General features: G+C 36.9%; 1 protein-coding gene across 2 annotated transcripts in view; it reads right to left on the bottom strand.

The window, feature by feature from the left end:
- Positions 1 to 324: 324 nt before the first annotated feature.
- The window catches only part of Hacl (2-hydroxyacyl-CoA lyase), a 182,099-nt gene continuing 156,577 nt past the window's right edge, over positions 325 to 25,846 (bottom strand). The window contains exons 15-17 of one of the 2 annotated variants that reach the window (XM_090381322.1): positions 24,859 to 24,969; positions 12,965 to 13,151; positions 325 to 431 (exon numbers count right to left, since the gene is read on the bottom strand). In XM_090381322.1, coding sequence (XP_090237448.1) covers positions 399 to 431; positions 12,965 to 13,151; positions 24,859 to 24,969 — 331 coding nt within the window. In that variant the 3' untranslated portion in view covers positions 325 to 398. Of the gene's footprint in view, positions 432 to 12,964; positions 13,152 to 24,858; positions 24,970 to 25,846 lie in introns of those variants that run through there. The other variant, XR_016547389.1, reaches the window with a different exon arrangement.

Raw genomic sequence — 25,846 nt, 5'->3', positions numbered from 1 at the left:
AAAATAAAGCAATCACACAATATATTACTTAATGTAATATACTGTGTGATGACTAAAAAGCAAGTTATGTATAAAAAAATTTTAATCAGTGTGAATAGTTATCAAGTTTTAAAAGAACTATATACAACACAAAATAATTCACCTACAAAAAGTAACAAGATAGAATAATGTACAAAGGATTTATATGATCTCTTGAAACAGTTTCTCATATTAAAACTAATCAGTTACTATAAAATGGCAAATAGACAAGGTGCTGATGTCTATATCCATTCTAATAGATCAAACTTTTAAAGTTACTTTCTATATTTTAGCAATATGGGAAAAAAAAAAAAAATTGGAAGTGTGATATTTTCACTATACACAGCTGCATAAATTGTCAGCTCTTTTACTTCTTCAGTTCACATCTTAGATTTTGTCAACCATGGAAATTCCTATAAATAAAAAATAATCACATTGATATTAATCATACAGATTTTATCCTTTTCATCTCTGAATTTCTATATATAATTTATAGAACTAAGCTATTGAATTACTTTTTTTTATGATATTCAATATCTGCTTTTAAATACTAACTAAGAATGATTTAATATTTGAAATGGAATGAATTTTTGAGTAGACATGATAGGTTTAGCTGTTCTTATCATATAATCCATTTTTTAACCCAAGAAATGGCATTAACCATACTGAAATAGCCAAGTGGTTAAAAACACAGCATTTGCTGACACTGTTTTGTGTTGACTCTGTTTTGAGTCCATGTATTCATTAAATACAGTAATGTTCTTCTGCTCTCTCTCTCTCTCTCTCTCTCTCTCTCTCTCTCAAACTATTTTGGTTATACATGGCTCTCTTGGAGTATAAACAGAAAACTTACTTATTCTTATCCTTGTGGTGGAGGTTGATAGCCTAAATAAGTTTAAGGCTCAGCTGGACAGGTATTTTGAACGAACAGAGGGGTGAAGTGGAAGTGGGGTTTTTTTTTTTTTTTTTTTTTTTTGGCTGATGCTGCATAAGCTTGCTTTCTTGCATCAAATGCCTCTACTAATGCTAAAATGCTAATGTTATATACATTTTGATGTGACTACTGGCTCACTGAAATAGAAATGAATGTTATCTAGAGTTGTAAATAATGATAACACTACATTATTTACAATAATGTAAATAACGACTAGCATCGTTATGTGAAATTGGAAGTTTTTAATTGTGGTAAACTAGCAGGTATCTCAAAAGTTCAAATCACACAGGTTGGCATAATTAGATAGTTTTATTATCTTTTATAATTAACTTAACTTTACAAATGTAAAAGTATAGTGACATACAGATAATGTAAACTTGATAGTGAAATACATATAACATAAACTTGACAGTACAATAGATATAATGTAAACTTGAGGCGTATTATGTATTGTTGCCGCATAAATGATGAATAGAGTAGCATTATTTACTGCATTTAAGTATATTTGTTTAGTGTAGTATATTCTTGATTATACTGAAGTTAAACAGAAATCATGTCCCAGACTAGAGTAACAGAGCAAAGGGTTCAAAGTAACAGGAGTGCTGTGGTTCAGGGAAGAAGTGAAGGGGGCAGTTCTCCTAAGAATCACGGTCTAATGAAATACTACTCATGCAATGTCGGAACCTTTCTGGAACAGGATATGATACAGCCAAGGGGGTATGGCATGTCTGTGTGTGTGTTCAGTGCAGAGAGTGTGAAGAAATTAGGTGCCAACTCAGAGTTATGATGGGCATTCATGAGAGCTTGAAGAATAGGGTGGATGCCCCCGAAGGAATTAAAATGGTGGCCCATCAAGCTCTCGACTGACCAATTCAACGCCAGAGCTCACACTTGTGCATAAGGCAACATAGCAACAACCAGTGGTGAGCTGTGAATATTTTAACAATGGGCTCGCAGTTTTGACTGCAGCGGATGACATCACTTCCATGAAGTCATACACTGTAGGCTTCCGCCAGAGGCGCTTCCGATGTTCACACTACTAGTCTGCACGGAGCACTCACTAGTGTGATTAGAGCGCGTGATGCATTTTTCGTGACCGGTATGATATCTCCAGTCAGCCTGGTCATCATGCCCCCCCCCCCCCCCTTTTACGATAATACCTGGATGTGATAGTCTCTCGAGTTCTAAGTTTTTAGAATTTGAGTAATATGACGTCACAATCATACTTCCTGAAGTAAGTATGATTGCAACAATACAAATATTTGTCAATTTATTTTTTCGTCTCGCATTTTCGTAACACTCCATTGTTAGTTTCCCTGAACAGCTGCGTATGTCGCTTCAACTACAAGATTGTTATTTCAATCAACGCTGTTTTCTAGACATTTAGATATGTTGCAATCGCAAGTATACATCTGTTACTTTAGTTATCATAAATCCATTGTATCTTGTCTTCCAGAAATTATGAAAATTTGCGAATGATCAATAAAATACAGTATTTACAATACAAAAGCTCTTTTATTTTGTAATCAAGATACAAATCAAAATACCTAAAAGAAACGCGAAAGATTCACATAAAACTATCTACCACTTTTTTATTGGTCTCTCTCTTTTTTTTAACAACTAGGGAAATATAATGGGTACATTTTTTTTTCACGATAAAATTTTAATACTGCAAATAAAAAATAACACGAAATATTTCCCATATCACAAATAACAAAAACTATCACAAAACATTCTACAATATAAAAACTAATATTAACATAAAAAACACTCTTCTAGAAAATCATAGATTACATGAAAAAAATTATTATACAAATATTCAAGAAAAATTTATTCTGAAAATTGCCATATGCAATTTACTTCTTTATATTTGTTGTCCATCTTCTGCTTTGCTCAATAGCTGAGTGATGATTTGACGTAACGATCCAGATCAAATTGAAGCAATGGTTTTCCATTTAGATGTATGGTCATCATAATCTGCAACGTATTCAATTGTCACAATATTATTCATTTATGCTGAAATCTCGCTCAGCTTCAGACTACTAATCGCAATGGTTTCAAAGATATTTCTGGCTTTCTTAATTGAAGAGGGAATTTCACTCGATTTTAAAGATAAACTGTCTTCTACAAAATCTCTAAAATCATTAAATTTTTATTTCATATTTTATCAGAAAACTTAAATTTCTTATTTCTTTTTCACCGTCTTGCCACGGAGACGAAAGTTCTTTCATATTCCACGATTCCAGGTAGCATATGTTTAAAATTTCTTTCAATTCTTCGTTATCATTATTTTTTTATTTAATTTAAAATTACTCTGTTGCATTAATAACTTATCCTTCATATTCATAAACTATCACGAGGTAATTTTTTAAATGTGTTCTTACTTTCCATTCCTACAAATTCTTTCAACTTCAACATGCTCTCAATTTTAGCTTCATAATTTCCTTCAGAATTTTTTAAATTAACGATAGCATTGATAGTTAAAATAATTAATTTATTTGCTTTTACTATAGTGATTCTGCGACTTTGTAAAGCTTCTGAAAAGTAAGAGAGCTCGTGCAGGATGTCGATCATTAGTGCTAAATTGTTAAGAAATTCCAGATTGAAAAGTCGGTTTAACAATCCAGAATATTTAACTTTCTGATTTAAAGTGTTCGCACAAAGTGGGATAATCCCTCCAATCCTCAATTGCCATCCGCAAGCTACAAGCTTCCCATCATGGTCCGAAGGAATCCCGGAAAAATATTCCATTTTCTTGTTGTTATTATTATAATTAGATTAATTAAGTAAAACTCCAGATCAGTGATTGACAAGTGTCATTCACTGCTTCCCCAAAATTAGCCTTTAACTACACACCTACAGGGAAGAGAGATGTGGGCAGACCAAGATGATGATGATGGCGAGATCAAGACCACCTCCAAGAGCTACAACGGAACAGGTCTTAAAAGACCGAAGTCAGACCAAGTTCATGATGATGAAACCTGTGTTATCAATTTTATTGGGTTTCTAACTTTTTTTAGTGTTTTACTTACCAGACTGATAATTTTTTTTTTTTCGAGTGCTCTGCCCCTATCCTTATTTTTCCCGTAAGCCCTGTTGTTTTTAATGCATGAAATACCATAATGTGAAGGTTTTTAGGAACACGTGTACCACATTATAGCAGAACTGACTGTACAGGGAATTGTCGAAAAAAGTGTCACTAGTTAGGTTTAAATTTGAAAGCGTATATAATTCTGCCCAGACATGGCAGGAGGGAGTATATGATGAAAGCCTTGTCAGTAAATTCGGCATTGGAGTGATTGTGCAATGCTCGTGGTGTAGATTTTTCCCAGCATGGTCTGTGCTTGTTAACAGGAGAGAGTGCTTCTACAAGGATGGGATACTTAAATAGAAAGGGTACAAGAATATTTGCTGCTGCTATCAAGGCAATCCTAGCTGGGTCAGAAAACTGATAGCTTAGATTAACAATAGCTAGAGACAGGGATGAAAGTGAATCTTGCATTGCTTCTATTGAAACGTGTAGCTGCCTGAAAGCAAGCTGCCGTGGTATTAAAAGCTTGCTGTGAATCATCATGGAACAAGTAAATGCATAGGCTGTGTTAGGGTAACTAAGAGTAAGACCAGTTGATATATACTTGTACGCAGTGCTTTTTTTTGGGACGGTACGCAATGGTACAGGGTACTGGCACCTTTATTAACAGCAACGTGTGATATTTGAGTGTAGTACACTTCAAAATTTGTAATATTCTGTAAATTTTTTTCACATGTTTACCTACTATTCAAATAAGCTTATAGTTATTTAACTAAATTTGCATTTTTTTACTGTCTGTGTTGTAAGATATTTTCTATATAAAACTTTATAACCATTTTTAGAATTTTAAATTACTCAGTCGGACCTCTGTTTAACAAACTACTTTTATGGTGATGTTTTTTTGAATTCCCCCGGAAGTTACATTTAAAATAATTTACAATAAGCAAAGAAAATTTTCATATAACAAACGGATTAGGACAGACTTAACTCAGTATGCACAGTTCGCATTTCTGGCCTTCAGGCAATTTAGGCAATTAGTGTTGCTGCACGAATTAAGAGAGCCAACGAGATTACCATTTTACAACTTAGTGTTGCTCATAAAACCTATCCAGCCACCTGTCCACCTATGGAGAAGTAGCGCTGGTTAACAGTGAGCAGATCAAGGGGTATTCCCGGTGCTGACAATGGACTGTGGTGAACTTTTTTCTGTGCAGGGGCCATATTTAAATAAATTCAAAGTTAGATTTCTTTTGCGGGCCGCACTGAGCAATTCGAGAAAAATTAGTGTTATATTTTCCATATCTTGTTACATGTAAAAGTAAAATTGAAAATATTTGAAAATTTTATTAAGTACAATACACAATTACATTTACTGAACAAAACATTTAATGAGAAAATATTTTTGATAATTAACAAAATTTAAAATGCTGTTTTAGTTCACTTTCTGCACAGGCCATAGGTTGGACACCATTGTGAATCAACTGTGAGCGCCCTTTTCAAGAATTAGAAACGAGTGATTTTCTTTTACCCTGACAAATAATCATTTGTTGTTTTGCGGAAGTGCGCTATTCATATTTTTCCATAAATTTTCTCTATCTTTGTTTACATGGTCACAGTGCCTGAATATCCGAATGACACCGACATTTTTTTTAGCCAGTTTCAAAAAAAAAAAATTCAAATTTAACAACTAGTTTAAAGAACTAGTGACAATATCGATGACAACAGAAGGAAAATGAGGACAATGAAGGTATTAAACCTTCTAAACATGAAATGTTGGCATTTGGTGAAAATGAAGTTAGAAAATTGTCAATATTCACCCAGCTGACATGGGTGTTGATTCAGTTTGGTGTGACATAAGTACTGGAAAAACAAAAACGAGAGTAGGTATATGTTATAAGCCTAATGACTTTGATGAGTACAAAGATGAGTAGGTTAAGTACAGTTAAATGCAAGCGATAAAATTCGTGGATTTCTGGAATACCTAATTGATAAGATGGTTTTGGAAGAAATGAAGCATTTGATGAACACTGAGTACGATACCAATTTCTTAGTGAATATGAATGAGGATTTTCACAAATAAATCTGATTGTCACCCCAGCCAGAGCTTTGTTGATGACAAAAACCATTTCTTCACTAATATTTCTTAAAACAGTAATCTGATTGAAGTGTACAAGGCCTTGAATGATTTGAACAGGCTCAATGCTGATGGGATACTTCTGTTTGCACAGATTAAGAACCTGAGGGGACATAGTTTCAAATTGAGGAAAGACAGTTGTAGAATAGATTGTGTGGAAGTTTGCCTTTAGTCAGCAGGTAGTTGTTTGTTGGAACAGACTTCCATCTGTTGTGGAAGTTGATAGCTTAAATAAATTTTAGGATGAACTAGACAAACATTTGGAGTGATCAGATGGGCAAAATGAAAAGGGTTTTTTTTTTTTTTTTTGGCTGATGCTGTATAAGCTTGCTTTCTTGCATCATATGCCTCAACTAATGCTAAAAAATTGGAACGTGCAAGCCCACCGCTAACACACTTCAATTCAGCAAAATATGTTGATTCGTGGCTGCTTCGGAAACGTTCAGCAACTGACACAAACAGTAAGAAAAGAAGTCAGCACAATGTGCCTGTCGGAAGAGAACTTAATAAAAATTTGGAATATTCTGCAAAAACTTTATTATGAAATATTTTTACTTATTTTATTTATTTTTACTTATTACACTCACATTTTACTTATTTTTTACACATTTTACATCAATATTTTTATATACTCGAATAATAAATTTATGCTTAATAAACTGTGTGTTAATATACTTAATTTATTGATCTTATTCCCAAAACTTTACTACTAAAGTAACAATATCAGGAAAATAAATTTTAGAGTACTTTTCATATTCTTTTAATTTTCAATTTTTCCTGATAGGAAAGGAGTACCAGCACCTATATTTTTTACAAAAAAAGCACTGCTTATAAGGACACCAATGCTAGGAGCATAGTAAATAAATTTGATGAATTTGAAGTGTTGGTCAAGTCATCAAATGTAGACATTGTTGGAATACCAGAGACATGGTGACTTTCTAATATATAAGGGATGCATAAATTGAATATGGGGAATACAATGCAAAAAAAATGACCAACAGGAGAGGAAGGGGTTATGGTCTTAGTTCAGAAACACATAAAATCAAAGGCAGTGCACCCAGCTGACATGGGTGTTGATTCAGTTTGGTGTGACATAAGTACTGGAAAACCAAAAACAAGAGTAGGTATGTGTTATAAGCCTAATGACTTTGATGAGTACAAAGAACAAAAGTACACAGAAATAGAGTGGGCCAATAAATCAGAATCACTTATAATGGATGTGTTTAATCTTCCAGATATTGACTGGAAATTGTGTGTTATTGTGGGAATTTGGAGAGTACAATGTGTACAGAAAGGATAGACAGGATAGTAAGGGAGGGGGGGGGTTTATGCTGTTAGTTAAGAAACACAAAATCTAAGGAAGTGCATCCAGTTGACATAGATGGACAGTGCAATGTTGAGTCAGTTTGGTGTGACATAAGCACTGGGAAAGCAAAAACGAGGGTAGAAGTTGTTATAGGCCTAATGACTCTGATGAGTACAATCAACAATTATACAGAAATAGTGGGCCAGTAAATCAGAGGGTCTTATAATGGGGGATCTTAACTTCCCAGATATTGACTGGAATTTGTGAGTTGGTCACTTGCACACTAGCGAGGCTTTTGTGGATTTATTTGAGGATTGTTTTCTACAGCAGCATGTTAGAGAGGCAACAAGAGGGATAACACTCTTGATCTGATTATTGGTTATTCATGAATAACCAACATTGGTTATTCATGCATTAAGAATTTACAGATAAAGGAACCACTAGGAGGTAGTGATCACAGTGTACAGATGTGGGATTTCCTTAAAGATGTAAATATCATCAGGGGTAAAGGGAAAGGGAAGCATTCAAGGAAGTAATTTTGGAAGCTACTACTAGGCTTTTTGTTCCAACTCAGAAATACTGCTCTAGGTTTAGGCCCAAATGGATGTCAGATAGACTAATGAGACTCGTGGCAGAGAAGAAAAATGCATGGGATGCACATAAATTGTCAGGCGACACAGAAGCCTATGTTAGATACAAGTCTGTAATCAAGTCACAAAGGAAGTTATGCAAGCAAAGGCAGATTATGAAAAATCTTTGACAAAGGATTCAAAGAAAAAGGACAAAGACTTCTGTACTTATATAAATTCTAAAAGAAAGGGGATGAATTGGATTGGACCACTTGATATCAATGGTTTGACTGTAGATGATCATTCTCAGATAGCTGCCAAACTAAATGAGTATATTGCATCTACATCCACACATGAGGAGTTATTCAAGGAGGAGAGGGACAGATGTTTATCAAACTCTAACAGGGAGTTAAATTATTTTGTAATAACTGAGAGCAAAGTTGAGAAGAAATTGCTGAAGTTAAATATAACAAAGGAACCTGGGGTAGATGGGATCTATCCAGTTACATTAAAGGAGATGGCAAAGGAAGTAAGCAAACTCTTAGCCATAATTATGAGAGCATCCTTGGACTCGGGGGAAGTTCCCACGGACTGGAGATGTGCAAATGTATCTTCAATTCACAAGGGGGGGGGGGATCACAGGGTGACACAAGTAATTACAGACCTGTTAGTTTGACTTCTGTTCCGGGTAAAATAATGGAGTCACTGGTTAAAGATGCATTGCAGGATCATCTAGACAAGACTGCAGCAATAATTCAGACACAGCATGGGTTTGTTAAGGGAAAGTCTTGTCTGACAAATTTGATAGGATATTATGATGTGGTTACAAAGGAACTGGATGCAAAAAATAATTTTGATATTATATATTTGGATTTCAGGAAAGCTTTTGACACTGTTGTGCATGGAAGACTATTGTACAAATTGAAGCAGAATGGTATTAAGGGTAAGTTGCTACAATGTATAAAAGGATGGTTAAGTGGGTGAAGACAGAGTGGTAATCAATGGGTGCTGCTCTTCGTGGACTAATGTTATTAGTGGAGTCCCACAGGGTTCGGTGTTAGGTCCACTGTTGTTTTGTATATTTATCAATGATATTGATGAAGGTATATCAGGCTTAATGTCGAAGTTTGCAGATGATACAAAGGTTGGCACGGTTGTTAATGGCAGTGTGCTACTGCAACAGGATCTAGATAATTTGGGCAGATGAGCTAAGAAGTGGCAACTGAAGTTTAACCTTGACAAATGCAAAGCACTGTATATGGGTAGAAGTAACACCAGAGAAACGTACCAACTGTATGGTACTACACTTAAGGCGGTAGAAAATGAAAAATACCTGGGAGTAATTGTGCAGTCAGATATGAAGAGTTCTGAGCAATGCAGACAGGCTGCCAGGGCAGGTCATGGGGTTTTGTCAATGATATATAGGAATTTTGCTAGCAGGAGAAGGAGGTGATTGTCCCTCTGTATAAGGCAATGGTCAAGCCACGCCTTAAGTACTGCGTACAGGTCTGGAGGCCTCATTTTAGGAAGGATGTAGATTTACTTGAGCGTGTACAGAGAAGGGCAACAAGATTGGTGAGGGGAATGAAGGGATCCTCTTACCAAGAGGGTTAAGTTCTGCAAATTGCAGTGGCTGGAGACTAGGCCCCTGCGCGGTGATCTGATTGAGGTGTATAATCTGATTAAGGTGTATAATTGAGGTGTATGATGGGTTGAGCACGCTGAATTCTGATGGGATCCTTCCACTTGTTCAGATTACGAACCTAAGGGGACATAAATTCAAATTAAGAAAAGACAGATATAGAATAGATGTGTGGAAATTTGCCTTTAGCCAGCGGGTGGTTAATTGCTGGAACAAACTTCCATCTGTCATTGTGGAAGTTGATAGGTTGAATAAATTTAAGGAGGAACTGGACAGGCATTTGGAGGGAATGGTGTGATTTTATTTATTTATTTATTTTTTTGGCTGATGCTGCATAAGCTCATACACTTGATTTCTTGCATCACATGCCACTACTACTACTACTACATGGACTAATATTATTAGTGGAGTTCCTTTGGGGGTTGGTGTTAGGCCCATTGTTGTTTTGTATATTTATCAATGATATTGATGAAGCTATATCAGGCTTAATGTCCAAGTTTTCAAATGATACAAAGGTAAGCAGGGTTGTTAATAACAGTAATGACAGTATTCTGCTACAACAAGATCTGGAAAAGTTGGGTAGATGGCTGAGAAGTGGCAACTGAAGTTTAACATTGACAAATGCAAAGTACTGCATATGAGTAGCAGTAACCCAAGAGAAACGTACCAACTGTGTGGTAGTACTCAGGTACGGAAGTGGAAAGTGAAAAAGACCTGGGGTTAATCGTGCAGTCAGACATGAAGTTTGCTGAGAAGTACAGACAGGCTGCCAGGGCAGGTCATGGAGTCTTCTCAATGATATTAAGGAATTTTGCTGGCAGGGACAGGGAGGTGATTATCCCATTGTACAAGGCAATGGTCAGGCCACAACTTGAGTACTGTGTATAGGTCTGGAGGCTTATATTAGGAAGGATGTAGAGTTCCTAAAATGAAATAAAAAAAGGGCAACAAGGTTGGTGAGGGGAAGAAAGGCTTAAGATCCTCAAATTGCAGTGCCTGGAGAGTAGGCACATGTGAGATCATCTGATTGAAGTGTATAAGGCCTTGAATGGGTTGGGCAAGCTGAATGTTGATGGGATTAAGAACTTGCTCAGATTAAGAACCTGAGGGGGCTTAGATTGAAATTGAGGAAAGACAGTTGTAGAATAGATGTGGAAATTTTCCTTTAGCCAGCAGGTAGTTGATTGGTGGAACAGATTTCCATCTTTTGTTGTGGAAGTTGATAGCTAAATAAATTTAAGGCTGAGTTGGACAAGCTTTTGTAATGAATGGGGGGTGAGATGGAGGTTTTTTTTTTCTATTTTTGGCTGATGCCAAAAAATCTGGGAAGTTAAAATCCCCCACAATAAGACACTGATTTACTGGCCCACTATTTCTCTGTATAATTGTTGATTGTACTCATCAGAGTCTTTAGGCCTATAACAACTCCTACCCTCATTTTTGCTTTCTTATGTCACACCAAACTGACTCAACATTGCACTGTCCATCTATGTCAACTGGATGCACTTCCTTAGATTTTGTTTCTTAACTAACAGCATAAACTCCCCCTCCCTTCCTATCCTCTCTATCCTTTCTGTACACATTGTACTCCCCAAATTCCAATTCTGCATCAATTATATCTGAGTGACACCATGTCTCTGATATTCCAACAATACCCACCTTGTATGTCTTAACCAGCACTTCAAATTCATCAAATTTATTTACTATACTCCTAGCATTGGTGTACATGCAAGTATACATGCACAAGTTCAAAATAAACTAAGTATATAAAGCTACTTCTAGAAAATAAATTAATATACCAATTTAGTCAATAAAATGGTAAAAATTTAAGAAAAACTTCTTTATTAGCTGGAGCCGTAAAACCTTAGCCCACACGGAGCTAATCTCGTTCCCACTCAAGATTAAGGACAAAAGAGCAAAAGTAAGACAAAAAAAAAAGTGGCTTGATAACATCAAAGAATGGACAGTGTGTCTTTCAACACAAGAACTATTTCACAAAGCAAGGAACAGAGTTGGCTGGAAAATGTTGGTCTCCAGTGTTCAAATTGAACACAGAACCTGAAGAAGAAGCCTAACTTACCTAACCACAAGTTATGCTTTCACTTCTTTCTAGAGAGATTTCATTCCATCCACAGGAAAGACCTGAAGATCACCATAGTTCATGAAGTGTATACGAGCATAACAATCACCTTACGTGCAGTTTGTAATTCCTGGCAAACGATCTGTTGGTCTGATCTTATATAAGGATTTTTTTCGATAAATAAATGTTCTCCTTCTGTAAGTTAGATACACTTTGAAGATTTACATGAACATAGTATTTATGATATGTGAACTGAAGGGCATGGTAACATGGAGATATGAATCACTGTTTAGAAAGACAATTCACTGCATAGGTACACATTCACTCCTTCATTAACAATGGATGTCACAACGTAACTATCACCAAGGAACTAAGACAAATGAACAAAGGAACTCCCAATACTGGACATCCTTGTAAAAGAGATTGGCACTTTCTCCAGTGGATATATAAGAAATTCATGCTTAGCTACCATTCCATAGGTCAGGTTCAATCATCAAATGTTCCACTACTGAGTGAATAAAAATCTTACTAGACAGATGAATAACCCATCCAAGGCCAAAGGATTATGCACTGCCATCATGCACTATGACAGCACTGAATCTGTGGTGCAGAATCCACCATTATAAAATAATAAGTCTGCATTTCTTTGGCAGTGTTTGACTATCTTGCTTAAGGAATGTGCAACAAGTGCCGAGGTGTTAGAGGTCACTAAAACAGTGTTCATGCCCACAGGAATCAATGTTCTCTCTTCTTTCTATGCAGATCTCCCCCTCCCACCTACAAAAGGAAAGGCCTAAATTTTATAATTTTTACAGTTCATTAAGTGTATAAGGCCACAATAATCACATTCGATATAGTTTGTAAGTGTTGGCACAATATGTATGTTTATTTATGCATAAGGTGGTTATAGTGAATAGTTTATTTAATGATCTATTTTCTTTAATGACAAATGTTGGACTATACTTTTCATTCCTTAAATGTTTATACATCACATAAATATAAAAAACTGTTTTATGGATTTTTTTAAGGTTAGCTTGACTTCTGGTTCATACTGTATATGTGTAATTTATTAACGTCCAACTGTGTGTCAAGTTCAATGCATCATGCACAGATTTGTTGGTCCTCTATCCATTGTTTATCCAACAATGGATAAATGAATAATGGGAACAGTACCTAAAAATACAGAAATCTGCTAATTTCAGCTGACTCTAAGGCTAATAATCACTCTAATAATCACAACACCAAATTACCTGTGGTTTTCTTTGAGCAGTTGGAGAAATAACTACATTCAAAACAGTTGGCTTATCTTTAGTGTTTAGTCCTTCCTTTAGAGCAGACCTCAATTCTTCCAATGTATTGACATAAAATCCTTTTCCACCACACATAATAGCCATCTCTTCATAATGTGCACCAGGCATCAAAGAAGTTGGTGGGAAACTAAGAGCCAAATTATAAATAAGTGGATTACAGATTGCACAGAAAGACAATTACATGAATGAAGAATTAAACTTTAAAAGTTTATGAGCAACTGTTTATAAATTTTGTACTATTGCTAAAAGAAAAATATTTAAAAATATGAAATACTTTTATAATAATAAATAAATCTTTAGGATTTATTTATTTATTATTATAAATATATAAATCTTTAGGATTTATTTATTATTATAAAGTTGTACAAGTTTACATTTGTACACTGCTTTCGACTTTGATCGTGGGGATCTATATTCTCCAACTGAAGTGGAGAATGAGTAATCAATATCATAAAACTGAAAGTGTAACTTCAATAAACTTTATTTAACCTTACATTGTTCAACATATGATAAAAAATGTCTAATAAAATAATTGTCTCATTTTTCAGTTCCTTAAATCCATTTTTTACTATATACAAGTAGATAATACACATTACAAAAATTTGGTCACCGTTATCCTCGGATAACAAGGACCCCTTATACTACAAAGCAATGCCTAATTATTCCAGCACCCAAGGCAAACATAAATGACCCTTGCAAATATAAGCAGCTGCAAACACGTTGAATGCCAATCTCCGGGTAATTTTCCAGTGGGGGTGAACTTATTAACTTCTAAAACTTGGTTCTCGCTGTTCCTATGCACATCTTCAACGACACTCAGATTTCTAGACAATGTCACATTTTTCTATTGGAGGATTATCTGACTTCCAATCTCTCTCTTGGCATGAAACATCACAAATATTTCTTCCTCTGCTTCAAAAAAACTGGGTTTCTTTTTTCCCCCCTCTCTCAAGTATCACTTTTCTTCTAAACATCTACAAGTATCAAATTTGCCCTACAACTGAATAATGTTCCCCCACTGTGCATGGTGTCCCCCAAAACCTCTCAAACTCTTCAATTCAATTCAATACAAAAGAGGACAGTCAGGTTCCAACCTGCACTAGACCAGCATGGCAGATTATGGTCCATTTCCCTCAACATGAATTGTTAAGGAGGCTTCCATCCTGCAGGTTGATAATGGCTGCAGTTTACCTTTATCTTACTTCATGAAGTCACTCCTCTCTCTCTCTGACTCATAAATGTCCAGTTTGTGCTGAATACCTTTTCTAAAGATACTTCCACAGGCACTATTCTTCTGAATTAGCATTTGTAATTCCACCACTCTCTTCCAAACCAGGATGAACACGTGCATCAACTAGATTGAATCCATTCTCTGTCCAACTCCAAACCTGCAGAGCTAACTTTTCGCATTCCTCATTTAACTGTTTTACTTCTATTCTTTGGAATAATCTTCTTTCACACGCATTTCCCAAAAATTACGACCTTTGGAAATTCAAGACTAATGTCAATGAGCATCTTCTGTTTGTTTGGAGATTTTGAGCACAAGAGCTGCTATAGCCAAAATTTACCTAACATGTGATAATGATTAAATCAGTTGAGAATTTTACTATTTCAGCTTTCAGTGATTTTAAATAAAAACAAGTAATCAGAGTTTCAAAGCTGATTTCAAATTTTTCTATTCTGCTATATTCAATTCTCGTAAAAATGATTATTTGGTGATAAAAATCCCTGAATCAGTTTTAGATAGTAGAACATATCAGCAATATGGCAACAAGAAAAAGTAATAGTCTTGATCTGATCAGCAGCAACCCTTCATGCATTAAGAATCTGCAGATAAAGGACCCACTAGGTGGTTTATTTTGTTATTTGTTTTTTTTTAGGAGCATTAGCAACTAAGGCTATATTGCTCTGGGACATGCAGTGGTCATTCGCTGACCTTTCTGCATCCTCCGTATTTGGTGGTGATGGGCTCGAACCCCGGTCTAATCAAGAAGCATATGCTACGCACTGCTGCTCCTTCCCACCTGGCTACGGAGGCGCCACTAGGTGGGAGTGATCACATTGTATTTCATGAGGGATTTACTTAAAGATGTAACTACTGACAAGGGCAGAGGGAAGTGCTTTTGCTTTTGTACAGATGACTACAGTTTTTGAATTCTATGCAGTGCAACCAACTCACGAAGTTAACAACAGCACATTCCATTTGGGAAGCATTCAGGGATGCAATTGTAGAAGCAACTAGGCTTTTTATATCAACTTAGAGATACTGTTCAAGGTTTACACCCAAATGGATGTTAGATGAATTGATAAGACTTGTTTGTCGCAGAAAGAAAATTGCACTGGATGCATAAAAATAATTAGGTGATACAGATGCTTACAGTCTGCACTAGTCTGCAATCAAGTGACAAAGTAGGTTAGGCAAGTTAAGGCAGATTATGAGAAGTCTCTGGCAAAGAATGTTAAAAAAAAAACAGCAAAAACTTCTTTACTAATATAAACACTAAAAGGAAGGGGATGAATCACATTGGTCTGTTAGCAGAGCTGGAACTAGGGTAGGGCAAGCAGGACACCAGCCCCCAGTGCAGCATTTTAAGAGTGCATTTGACCTGATAAAAAAATGCACATATATGACCTGATTAAGTAGTTTTTCCCACTGTTTTTCTGCTTTCAACAAAGCCATCTTAAAACACAGGAACTCACCCTTAAATTGATCCAGTATATTAAAAAATATAATAGATCAATTACAAAAACCAGTGGTGGAGTTGCAGTTCTTGGAAATTCACATGTACCCTCAAACAGCCCTTTAAACACCACCTTTTAGCATACCAGGAGACCGAAGAGGACACCATCACTTCTGTAGAAGGAAACAGAAATACTGATCAGACAGGCTGACAGATTGAAAAATGGATAGATTAGAACAACCTAACTCTGTTAAATGACTGTGCACATATATATGTGCATTTTTTTTTATCAGGAAATAGTACTACAGTATCAATACTCCTCCACTCTGTTTCCAGCTTTTCATCAGTCAGTACACAGCAATCTTTACATAGATCCTTTAGCAGTGAATCTTTACATAGTCAGTATAGGGATCCTTGAGCAGATCCATAGAATACCAAGACAGGTAGCTGGCTGGGACACTTTTAGTCAAAACTGGCAAGCTTAGAGAGAAACATTATTAAACAAGAATCATTAACATACATCAGGGGGACTCTGCTTAAAGCAGCTGGGTGGTCAATACCAAAGGCCTCTACACTTTCCCTGATTTCACCAAAATCATGGTGGAACAAAAAATGTTGACAAGTTACACAAGAAAGAAACAAAGCTTGAAATATTTTCCAAAAATACCGAACTATTGTCAGTCTTATACATTTCCAGAAAGCACAAGAAAAAGTATAAAGGCAGCGATAAACTGATCATATGAGGAGTGATCATTTAATTCACAAACTAGTGCAAGATCTTATCTTAATTGTCATCATCCAAATCTTTTGTGGATTTCTCCTTCTCGAAATACTCTCCCTTGAACTTTACACACTTTCGCCACTGTCTTGATACTGTGGTACTATTTCCTGATAAAAAATGCACATATATATATGTGCACAGTCATTTAATAGAGTTAGGTTGTTCTAATCTCTCCATTTTTCAATCTGTCAGCCTGTCTGATCAGTATTTCTGTTTCCTTCTCAAGAAGTGATGGTGTCCTCTTCGGTCTCCTGGTATGCTAAAAGGTGGTGGTGTTTAAAGGACTGTTTGAGGGTACATGTGAATTTCCAAGAACTGCAACTCCACCACTGACTGTGGTGTTTGTAATTAGCATTAGCAGAGGCATTTGATGGAAGAAAGCAAGCTTATGCAGCATCAGCCAAAAAAAAAAAAAAAACCACTTCCACTTCACCCCTCTGTTCGTTCAAAATACCTGTCCAGCTGAGCCTTAAACTTATTTAGGCTATCAACCTCCAAGACAAGGGATGGAAGTCTGTTCCACCAACCAACCACCCGCTGGCTAAAGGCAAATTTCCACACGTCTATCCTACATCTGTCTTTCCTCAATTTGAATGTATGCCCTCTCAGGTGATTATTCTGAGTTAGAAGAAGAATCCCATCAGCATTGAGCATGCTCAAACCATTCAAGGCTTTATACACCTCTATCAGATCACCTCGCTGGTGCCTAGTCTCCAGACACTGTAATTTGCAAAACTTAAGCCTTTCTTCGTAAGAGCACCCCTTTGTTCCATTCACTAATCTTGTTGCCCTTCTCTGTACTCGTTCCAGCAGCTCTACATCCTTCTTGAAATGAGGCCTCCAGACCTGTATACAGTACTCTAGGTGTGGCCTGACCATCGCCTTATACAATGGAATAATCACCTCCTTATCCCTGCTGGAAAAATTCCTGTATATCATTGACAAGACACCATGAGCTACTCTTGCAGCCCGTCTGCACTGCTCAGAGAACTTCATATCTGCCTGCACAACCACCCCCAAGTCCCTTTCATTCTCTACCACTGTCAGTGTAGTACCACAGAGTTGATACGTTGCTCTGGGGTTGCTGTTTCCCATGTGTAGTACTTTACATTTGTCAATGTTAAACTTCATTTGCCACCTCTCAGCCCATCTGCTCAACCTTTCCAGATCCTGTTGCAGCAGCATAGTGTCAGTAGTGTCCTTGACAACCCTGCCAACCTTTGTATCGTCTGCAAACTTGGACATTAAGCTTGATATACCATCATCAATATCATTTATAAATACAGAAAACAATAATGGACCCAACACTGAGCCCTGAGGGACTCCACTAATAACATTAGTCCACGATGAGCAGTGTCCATTGATTACGACTCTCTGTCTTCTCCCCCTCAACCACCCCTTTATCCATAGCAGCAATTTGCCTCCAATGCCACACTGCTCCAATTTGTGTAGCAGTCTTCCATGTGCAACAGTATCAAAAGCCTTTCTAAGATCCAAGTATATAATATCAAAGCTATTCCCTGCATCCAGTTCTTTTGTGACTGCATCATAGTATCCAATCAAATTGGTCAGGCAAGACTTCCCCTTAACAAAACCATGCTGTGTCCGAGCTATAACTAAAGTCTTGTCTAAATGATCCTGCAGTGCTTCTTTAACCAGTGCCTCCATTAATTTTCCTGGAACAGAAGTTAAGCTCACAGGTCTATAATTACTTGTGTCAGCCTTTGATCCTCCTTTGTGAATTGGGGTCATATTTGCACATTTCCAGTCTATGGGTACCTCCCCTGAGTCCAAGGAAGCTCTCATAATTATGGCTAAGGGTTTGCTTACTTCCTTTGCTGCCTCCTTTAATATAACTGGATAGATCCCATCCACCCCGGGTGCCTTTCTTGTGTTTATCTTCAACAATTTCTCCTCCACTTTACTCCCAGTTATTTCAAGATTCTGTAGCTTACTGCTACAGAATCTTGAAATAACTGCTACAGAGATGTATTCAACTGCTAGAGTTGAATACACCACTGGCATTCCCCTTGCTGAATAACTCCTCATGTGTGAATGTCGATGCAAAATATTCATTTAGTTTGTTAGCTACCTGAGCAGGATCATCAACAGTTGACCCATCAATATCAAGTGGACCAATCTGATTCATCCCCTTCCTTCTAGAGTTTACATAAGTAAAGAACTCTTTGCTGTTTTTCTTTGCATCCCTTGCCAAGGATTTCTCGTAATCTGCCTTCGCCTGCCTAACCTCCTTTGTAACTTGGTTGCATATCAACTTGTATCTATCATAGGCTTCTGTGTCATGTGTTAATTTGTAAGTATCCCATGCATTTTTCTTCTCTGCCATATGCCTCATTAGTTCATCTGACATCCATTTTGGCCTAAACCTTGAACAATATTTCTTAGTTGGTATGTAAAGCCTAGTAGCTTCCAAGATAAGTTCTTTGAATGCTTCCCATTTTGAATTTGCTGTTGGTAACATCATCAGTTGGTCCCACTGTATAGAATTTAAATACTGTCTCAGTCCATCGTAGTCGCCTTTACGGAAGCAATAACCCTTCCCTTTACCCCTAATGGTAGTTACCTCTTTGAGTAAATCCCACTTCAGCACACTGTGATCACTGCCACCTAGTGGTTGATTTATCTGCAGATTCTTAATGCATGAAGAATCACTGCTGATAATCAAATCAAGATTATTACTCCCTCTAGTTGCCTCCCGAACATGCTGATGTAGAAAACAATCATCCAATAAATCCACAAAAGCCCTGCTAGTGTGTGAGTGACCAGCCCCCAAATTCCAGTCAATATGTGGGAAATTAAAATCTCCCATTATAAGACTCTCTGATTTACTGGCCCACTCTATTTCCCTGTACAGTTTCTTATTATACTCATCAGAGTCATTAGGCCTGTAGCACACTCCTACTCTCAATTTTGATCTCCCAATGCTTATGTCACACCAAACTGACTCAACACTGCACTGTCCAGCAATGTCGACTGGCTTCACTTCCTTGGTTTTTATGTGTTTCTTAACTAATAGCATAACCCCTCCCCCCTTCCTATCCTGTCTATCCTTTCTGTAGACGTTGTACTCCCCAAATTGCAGTTCTGCATCCCTTATATCTGTGTGACACCACGTCTCTGATATCCCAACAATATCTGCCTTTGATGTTTTGAGCAATACCTCAAATTCATCAAATTTGTTTACTAAACTCCTAGCATTGGTGTACACGCAAGTATACCTGCACCTGTTTCTATTCTTAGCTACCCTAACACAACCCATGTGTTTACTTGTACCGCAATGGCTCCCAGCAGTCTCTGAAATATCAAGCATCTTGTTTTTCAGGCTTCTGCTCATTCTAATAGAAGCAGTGCAAGAATCTCTTTCACCTCTGCCAGTGGCTACTGTCAATCTATTGGTCTTTGTCTCCCCAAGCTAGCAGTTTTCCGACCCACCTAACACTGCCTCGATAGCATCAGCAAATATTCTTGCACCCTTTCTATTTAAGTGTATCCCATCCCTGTAGAAGCAATCTCTCCTGTTAACAAGTACAGTCCAGGCTGAAAAAAATTCTACCCCTTGAGCCTTGCACAATCTTTCCAGGGCCGAATTGATCGACAAGGCTCTCATCATATACTCTCATCATAATTGATCCAGTATATTGTATAATTTTTTATTACTGGTGAGTTCCTGTGTTTTAAGGTGGCTTTCTTGAAAGCAAAAACATAGTGGGAAAAACTACTTAATCAGGTCATATATGTCAACTATATTAGTACAAAAGTCTTGGCAATTCCACTAGATAATGGTGCTCATTATTTTAGTTTGGAATGTCCTTCAAACTGTTTACACTGACTCTTGTCTTTGTGTTGTTTTTTTTTGGAAAATATGGTTTATCCATATCCACAAATATTTCAAGCACACAATCATCTGGTTGAATCTTTTTTTCTACATCCATTTAATCTACTGATTACTAGTCTGTGATGTTACACTTTTCTTTGATTTCTTTTTCACACTGTCGGTTTCAGGAGGAATAGAGAGTGACATGTTCGATGGCTGTTCACGTGATTGTGGTCTGAGCATTGTAAATAAATTTCAAGCCCAATCCAAGACAGACTCTCGTAGAAAAATTGTTATTTGAGTCTCAATTGTGCATTCTGTTGATATGGTCTATTTATGACTGTTGGAAGAACAGCTTTCCTAGCTTCCTAATAAGTAACTTAGTGTTCTGCTTTATATTGTAATATCTGTTTTTCTCTCCTCCAAAGTTCACATTCTCTGGTGTAGGCAAAACGCTCCACTTTACAGCTGGAACATTTGAGATTTTAGGCAATACGTTTTGATTGTTATGGTCAAAAGACCCACAAATAGCACATATGGCTATTTCAAGATATACTGCTTGTGAATGACCATACTTTTGACACTTGAAGAAATGGAAAGGATTTGGAACATAGAATTTATGTTCCTGCTTGACTAAGGAAAAGAACTAATGTGGCATTGGAGTACTGGAAGTATGGACCAAAATAAATGCTGGCATAATATTTCCTTTCTTAAAAAGATGATTCTTTTTACATATATCACTCCCTGTTCTTGCATTTCATTCTTCATTTCATCCTATGGGACACTGAGATCACACTCTGAAATAACTTCAACGTATTTGTGTGCACTGTGAAAGGAGACCATTACCAGAATTCCTCCAAAAGTCATCATCTAAAATAGTCTCTCGGAATTTCAGGCATTTGCTATCTCAACTAGGTTGTCCCCTAAACTGAGCCTTCTGATTTTTAGCTGATCTTGCTATGTTCTCCACGGTTTTCTGGATATGGAATGGTGACAAATTTCCTATGGGACGGTCTGTAGCTGAGTGTATAACCAAAAAGAATATCAATGTGCTTGAAACAAGTTCAAATCTGTTTTTTTGCTGCTTTGTTGAGCCCAGTTCATTTCTATCATGTTTTCTACTAGACTGATGAACCCAACCATGTTCAAATTTATGTTAGTAATTTTTACTCCATTTCACCCTGAGAAAGGGAATTCTTTTTCCAAGGTTCTGGCCCTGCCAGGGGGAGGCAAGCGCAATGCTGATACAGTGATCAAGTGGTTTAAAGTTAGTTCATTAGTACAAAAAGAAAAGATGGTATTCCTTTTTGGGAAAACTTGCTTACAGTTCGTAAAGCCCTTTTTTAAACATAAACGAATGGGAAAAACTTTAAAACAAAATAAGAACAGTAGCTTATAGCTTTGAAAATTACCTTCGAATTGAACTGTATCGCTTGGCACCCGTGGCTAAGCATGTTCTGTCTTCTCAACCATCAACCCGTACTAAGTACTACAGATTCTAATACCATTTGTGTCTGTGGTTTTCTGTACAACTATTGTGTTCACAGTGCCAGGGTGAGACACAGATAACTGTAAGGTGCAGTCAGGTGTCTGTTCTGATATACCTCATCTGAGATGGAGATACAATGGTCTCAAACAGTTTTTAAATTTTATAGTGGGACCAAATCCCGATGTAACCAACAGCAAATTCTAAATAAATGGGAAGAATTCAAGGAATTAATGTTGGAAGTCACGAGGCTTTTAATACCAACTAAGAAATACTGCTCAGGGTTTAGGCCTAAACGGATGTCAGATGAACTAATGAGACTTGTAGCAAAGAAGAAAAATGCATGAGATGCATATAAATTATCAGGTGACACAGACGGCCAAGGTAGATATAAACTGTCTGTAATCAAGTCACAAAGGAGGTTAGGCAAGCAAAGGCAGATTACAAGAAAGCCTTGGCAAAGTATGCAAACACTTGTTTACTTATGTAAACTCTAGAAAGAAGGGGATGAATCAGATTGGGCCTCTTAATATCGATGGTTCAACTGTTAATGATCCAGCTCAGGAAGCAGACAGGCTGAATGGGTATTTTGCATCTACATTCACACTGGAATTCTGTGGGGAAGTAGAGACCAGAAGTTTATCAAACTCTTACAGGGAGCTAAATGATTTTGTAATAACTGAGAGTAAAGTGGAGGAGAAATTGTTGAAGTTAAACATAAGGAAGGCACCTGGAGTGGATGGGATCTATCCATTTATATTAAAGGAACAACAAAGGAAGTAAGCAAACCCTTAGCCATAATTATGAGGGCATCCTTGGATTCAGGGGAGGTGCCACTGACTGGGGCTGTGCAAATGTATCCCCAATTCACAAAGGGGGATCTAAGGGTGACATGAGTAATTACAGACCTCTAAGTTTAACTTCTGCTCTGGGAAAAATAATGGAGTCACTGGTTAAAGAAGCACTGCAGGGTCATGAGTTAGGGTTTGTTAAATGGAAGTCCTGTCTGACTGATTTGATTGGATACTATGATGCAGTCACAAAGGAACTGGATGCAAAAAATAATTTTGATATCACATACTTGGATTTCAGGAAAGCTTTTGATGCTGTTGCATATGGAAGACTACTATACAAATTGGAGCAGTATGGCATTAAGGGCAAGTTGCTGCTATGGATAAAGGGATAGTTGAGTGGGAGAAGACAGAGTAGTAATCACTAGACACTGCTCTTCATGGACTAATGTTATTAGTGAAAAAGTCCTCCAGGGTTTGGTATTTGGTGGTAGTTAAGGTGGTAGATGACTTTCATCAACTGGTGAAATACCACCACTTTGCTTATTGGAGGCTTGAAGTGGTGAAACCCATGTTTAGTCTCTAGAGCAAAGTTTCCGGCACCCCCCTCCCCCCATACTTCTCCTTCAACCCATGCACGGTACTAAGTACTATAGGTTTTGATACCTTTCGTGTTGGGGTTTTCATAAAAAAAAAAAAAAAAAAAATTGGCCCATTGTTGTTTTCTATATTTATCAATGATATCGATAAACTTATATCAGGCTTAATGTCCAAGTCTGCAGATGATACGAAGGTTGGCAGGGTTGTTAATGACAGTACACTACTGCAACAGGATCTAGAAAAGGGGGAAGATGAGCCGAGAGGTGGCAACTGAAGTTTAACAATGACAAATGCAAAGTACTGCATATGGGTAGCAGCAATCCCATAGTAACGTATGAACTGTGTGGTACTACTACACTCAGGGTAGTGGAGAATGAAAAAGATCTGGGGGTAATTATGCAGTCAGATATGAAATTTTCTGAGCAGTGCAGACAGGCTGCCAGAGCAACTCATGGGGTCTTGTCAATGATATACAGGAATTTTGCTAGCAGGGATAAGGGGGTGATTATTCCTTTGTATAAGGCAATGGTCAGGCTACACTTTGAGTACTTCATACAGGTCTGGAAGCCTTATGTTAGGAAGGAATGAGTACAGAGAAGGGCAAAGAGATTGGTGAGGGGGAACAAAGGGTTGCTCTTACCCCTTGTTCCCCCTTACCAAAGGGTTGCTGTTACCAAGAAAGGCTTAAGTTCTGCAAATGGTAGCACCTGGAGACTAGGCACCTGCGAGGTGATCTGATTGAGGCGTATAAGGCCTTGAACTTTGTGTCAAGTTCAATGTTGATGGGATCCTTCCTCTTGCTCAGATTACGCACCTGAGGTGGGGGCAGAAATTCAACTTGAGGAAAGGACAGTTGTAGAATAGATGTATGGAAATTTGCCTTTAGCCAGCGGATGGTTCATTGCTGGAACAAACTTCCATCAGTTTGTGGAAGTTGATAGCTTAAATAAATTCAAGGAAGAACTTAACAAACATTTGGAGTGAATGGATGAGTGAAATGGGAAGTTAGTTGTTTTAGCTGATGCTTTCTTGCATCACATGCTTCTACTAATGCTAATATGTAATATAGTTCTGCTTCAGTCAGTGCTACTCTGATCATCCTGCCGGTGTCCAAAGCTACTACAACAGTTGTTTCATTCTTCCACCATTTCTTTTTCCACAGGTTTTGTACAGAACCATTGTTTTGATCTTTGTCTGCCACTCCTGGTACATTTGCACAATGATAGATACACTGTCTAAGAGATGAATGAGGGCCCATCTTGATTTAACAATTATGCCCCACTGAAAATCAATTATACTGAAGCATCTTCCCATGCTCATCACATGTAACATTATGTGCCAGTTGTACATACACTGCTGACTGCGTTCACCTGGCTAAACTGTTATTCCTATAGTCCAGTCCACTTGCTCCTATTAAGAGAGGTGTTCCTATTTCAATGAATTTTCGCAGATATTCATTAACGTAAGAACTCTAATATTTTGGGTATGAAACTGGAAAAACTCATTTTAAATTTTGATAAACAGGTCTTGATTCCCAATGAGCCCTGAAATTTAAGTGCCAAAAATATGGTAATATCATAATTAAATAAATTTCAGTAAATACTTTAAATTATTTATTATTGGATTTTAAATTACATCATATACAGGAAAAAAATCGGACCTTAAAGCAAGGTGTACATCGTCATCTTCTATTGTCTTCCAACTTTCCATGTCTAGACCATTATAAATTCCATTGTTGTTAATAATTATGATGATAATGGGAAGCTTATACCTTAAAATAAAAAAGAGAAAAATTCTTAATTTGTGCAGACATAACTTCTAAACTTTATTATTAAAAGGCTGAAAGAAATTACATTTTTTGCCATTTTAACTACTATTTATTCTGACAATTATTCTGGCAACAACCACACAAACATAAAACTTAAAGATGTGGAATTTAGAGATAAATTAGAAGGGTTAAATTGTTAACCCTTCTGATTTATCTTCTAATTAACAAGTTACAATTTGTTAATGATTTATAATGATGGAAGAACGGTGGGACATGTCTACTTATTTCAATATAAAACTCTTGGCAATATGCAATGGTAGGCATTATCATATCTTATACATTAGAATTACTCACTGTTTATAAATTTGTAAATTAGGTTCATATAACATTTCCTTTTCAGATATATCTAATAAATTCCAATCAGAAATTACTCCTTTGGTGGCACTAAGTTGTCTGTAGAGTATTAGTGTTATTTATAGCCCTGCAAAGAAATTTACATTTAAAAGTCTCTCTGAATGTTTAAGATTGGCAGTTCCAATAACAATGTCTCCCTGCCACGAGTCTTTTTACAGTCTTGGGAGATCCAGCTATGCTTTTTAGTTCCTTTTGAACTCTAACAGAAAAGAGTTTGCTAGTTGGATTTTCACTGTTGGCGTGAATAATCAAAAAAAGTCAGAGCTGGGTAAATTTTTATGTCTGCTTTCTGGCATTCAGCTGTTCCGATGGTGATCAAATCTTTTTTCTTAGTTACCCAGTGAGCATCTGACAAAAAAAAAAAAAAAAAGAACATGCACAGCATCTGAGAGTTGTTCATGTTATGCTCTTTTTGACAATGTGAGATCACCTATTTCTCCCAGTTTACCAGCTGCATCATGTGGAG

This window comes from Mastigoproctus giganteus, chromosome 1 (genome assembly GCF_048544385.1).
Source record: "Mastigoproctus giganteus isolate SK-2022 chromosome 1, ASM4854438v1, whole genome shotgun sequence".
Lineage (NCBI taxonomy): Eukaryota > Metazoa > Arthropoda > Arachnida > Uropygi > Thelyphonidae > Mastigoproctus > Mastigoproctus giganteus.
The sequence above is the reverse complement of the archived record's forward strand: the minus strand, read 5'-3'. Positions and strand labels throughout refer to the sequence as shown.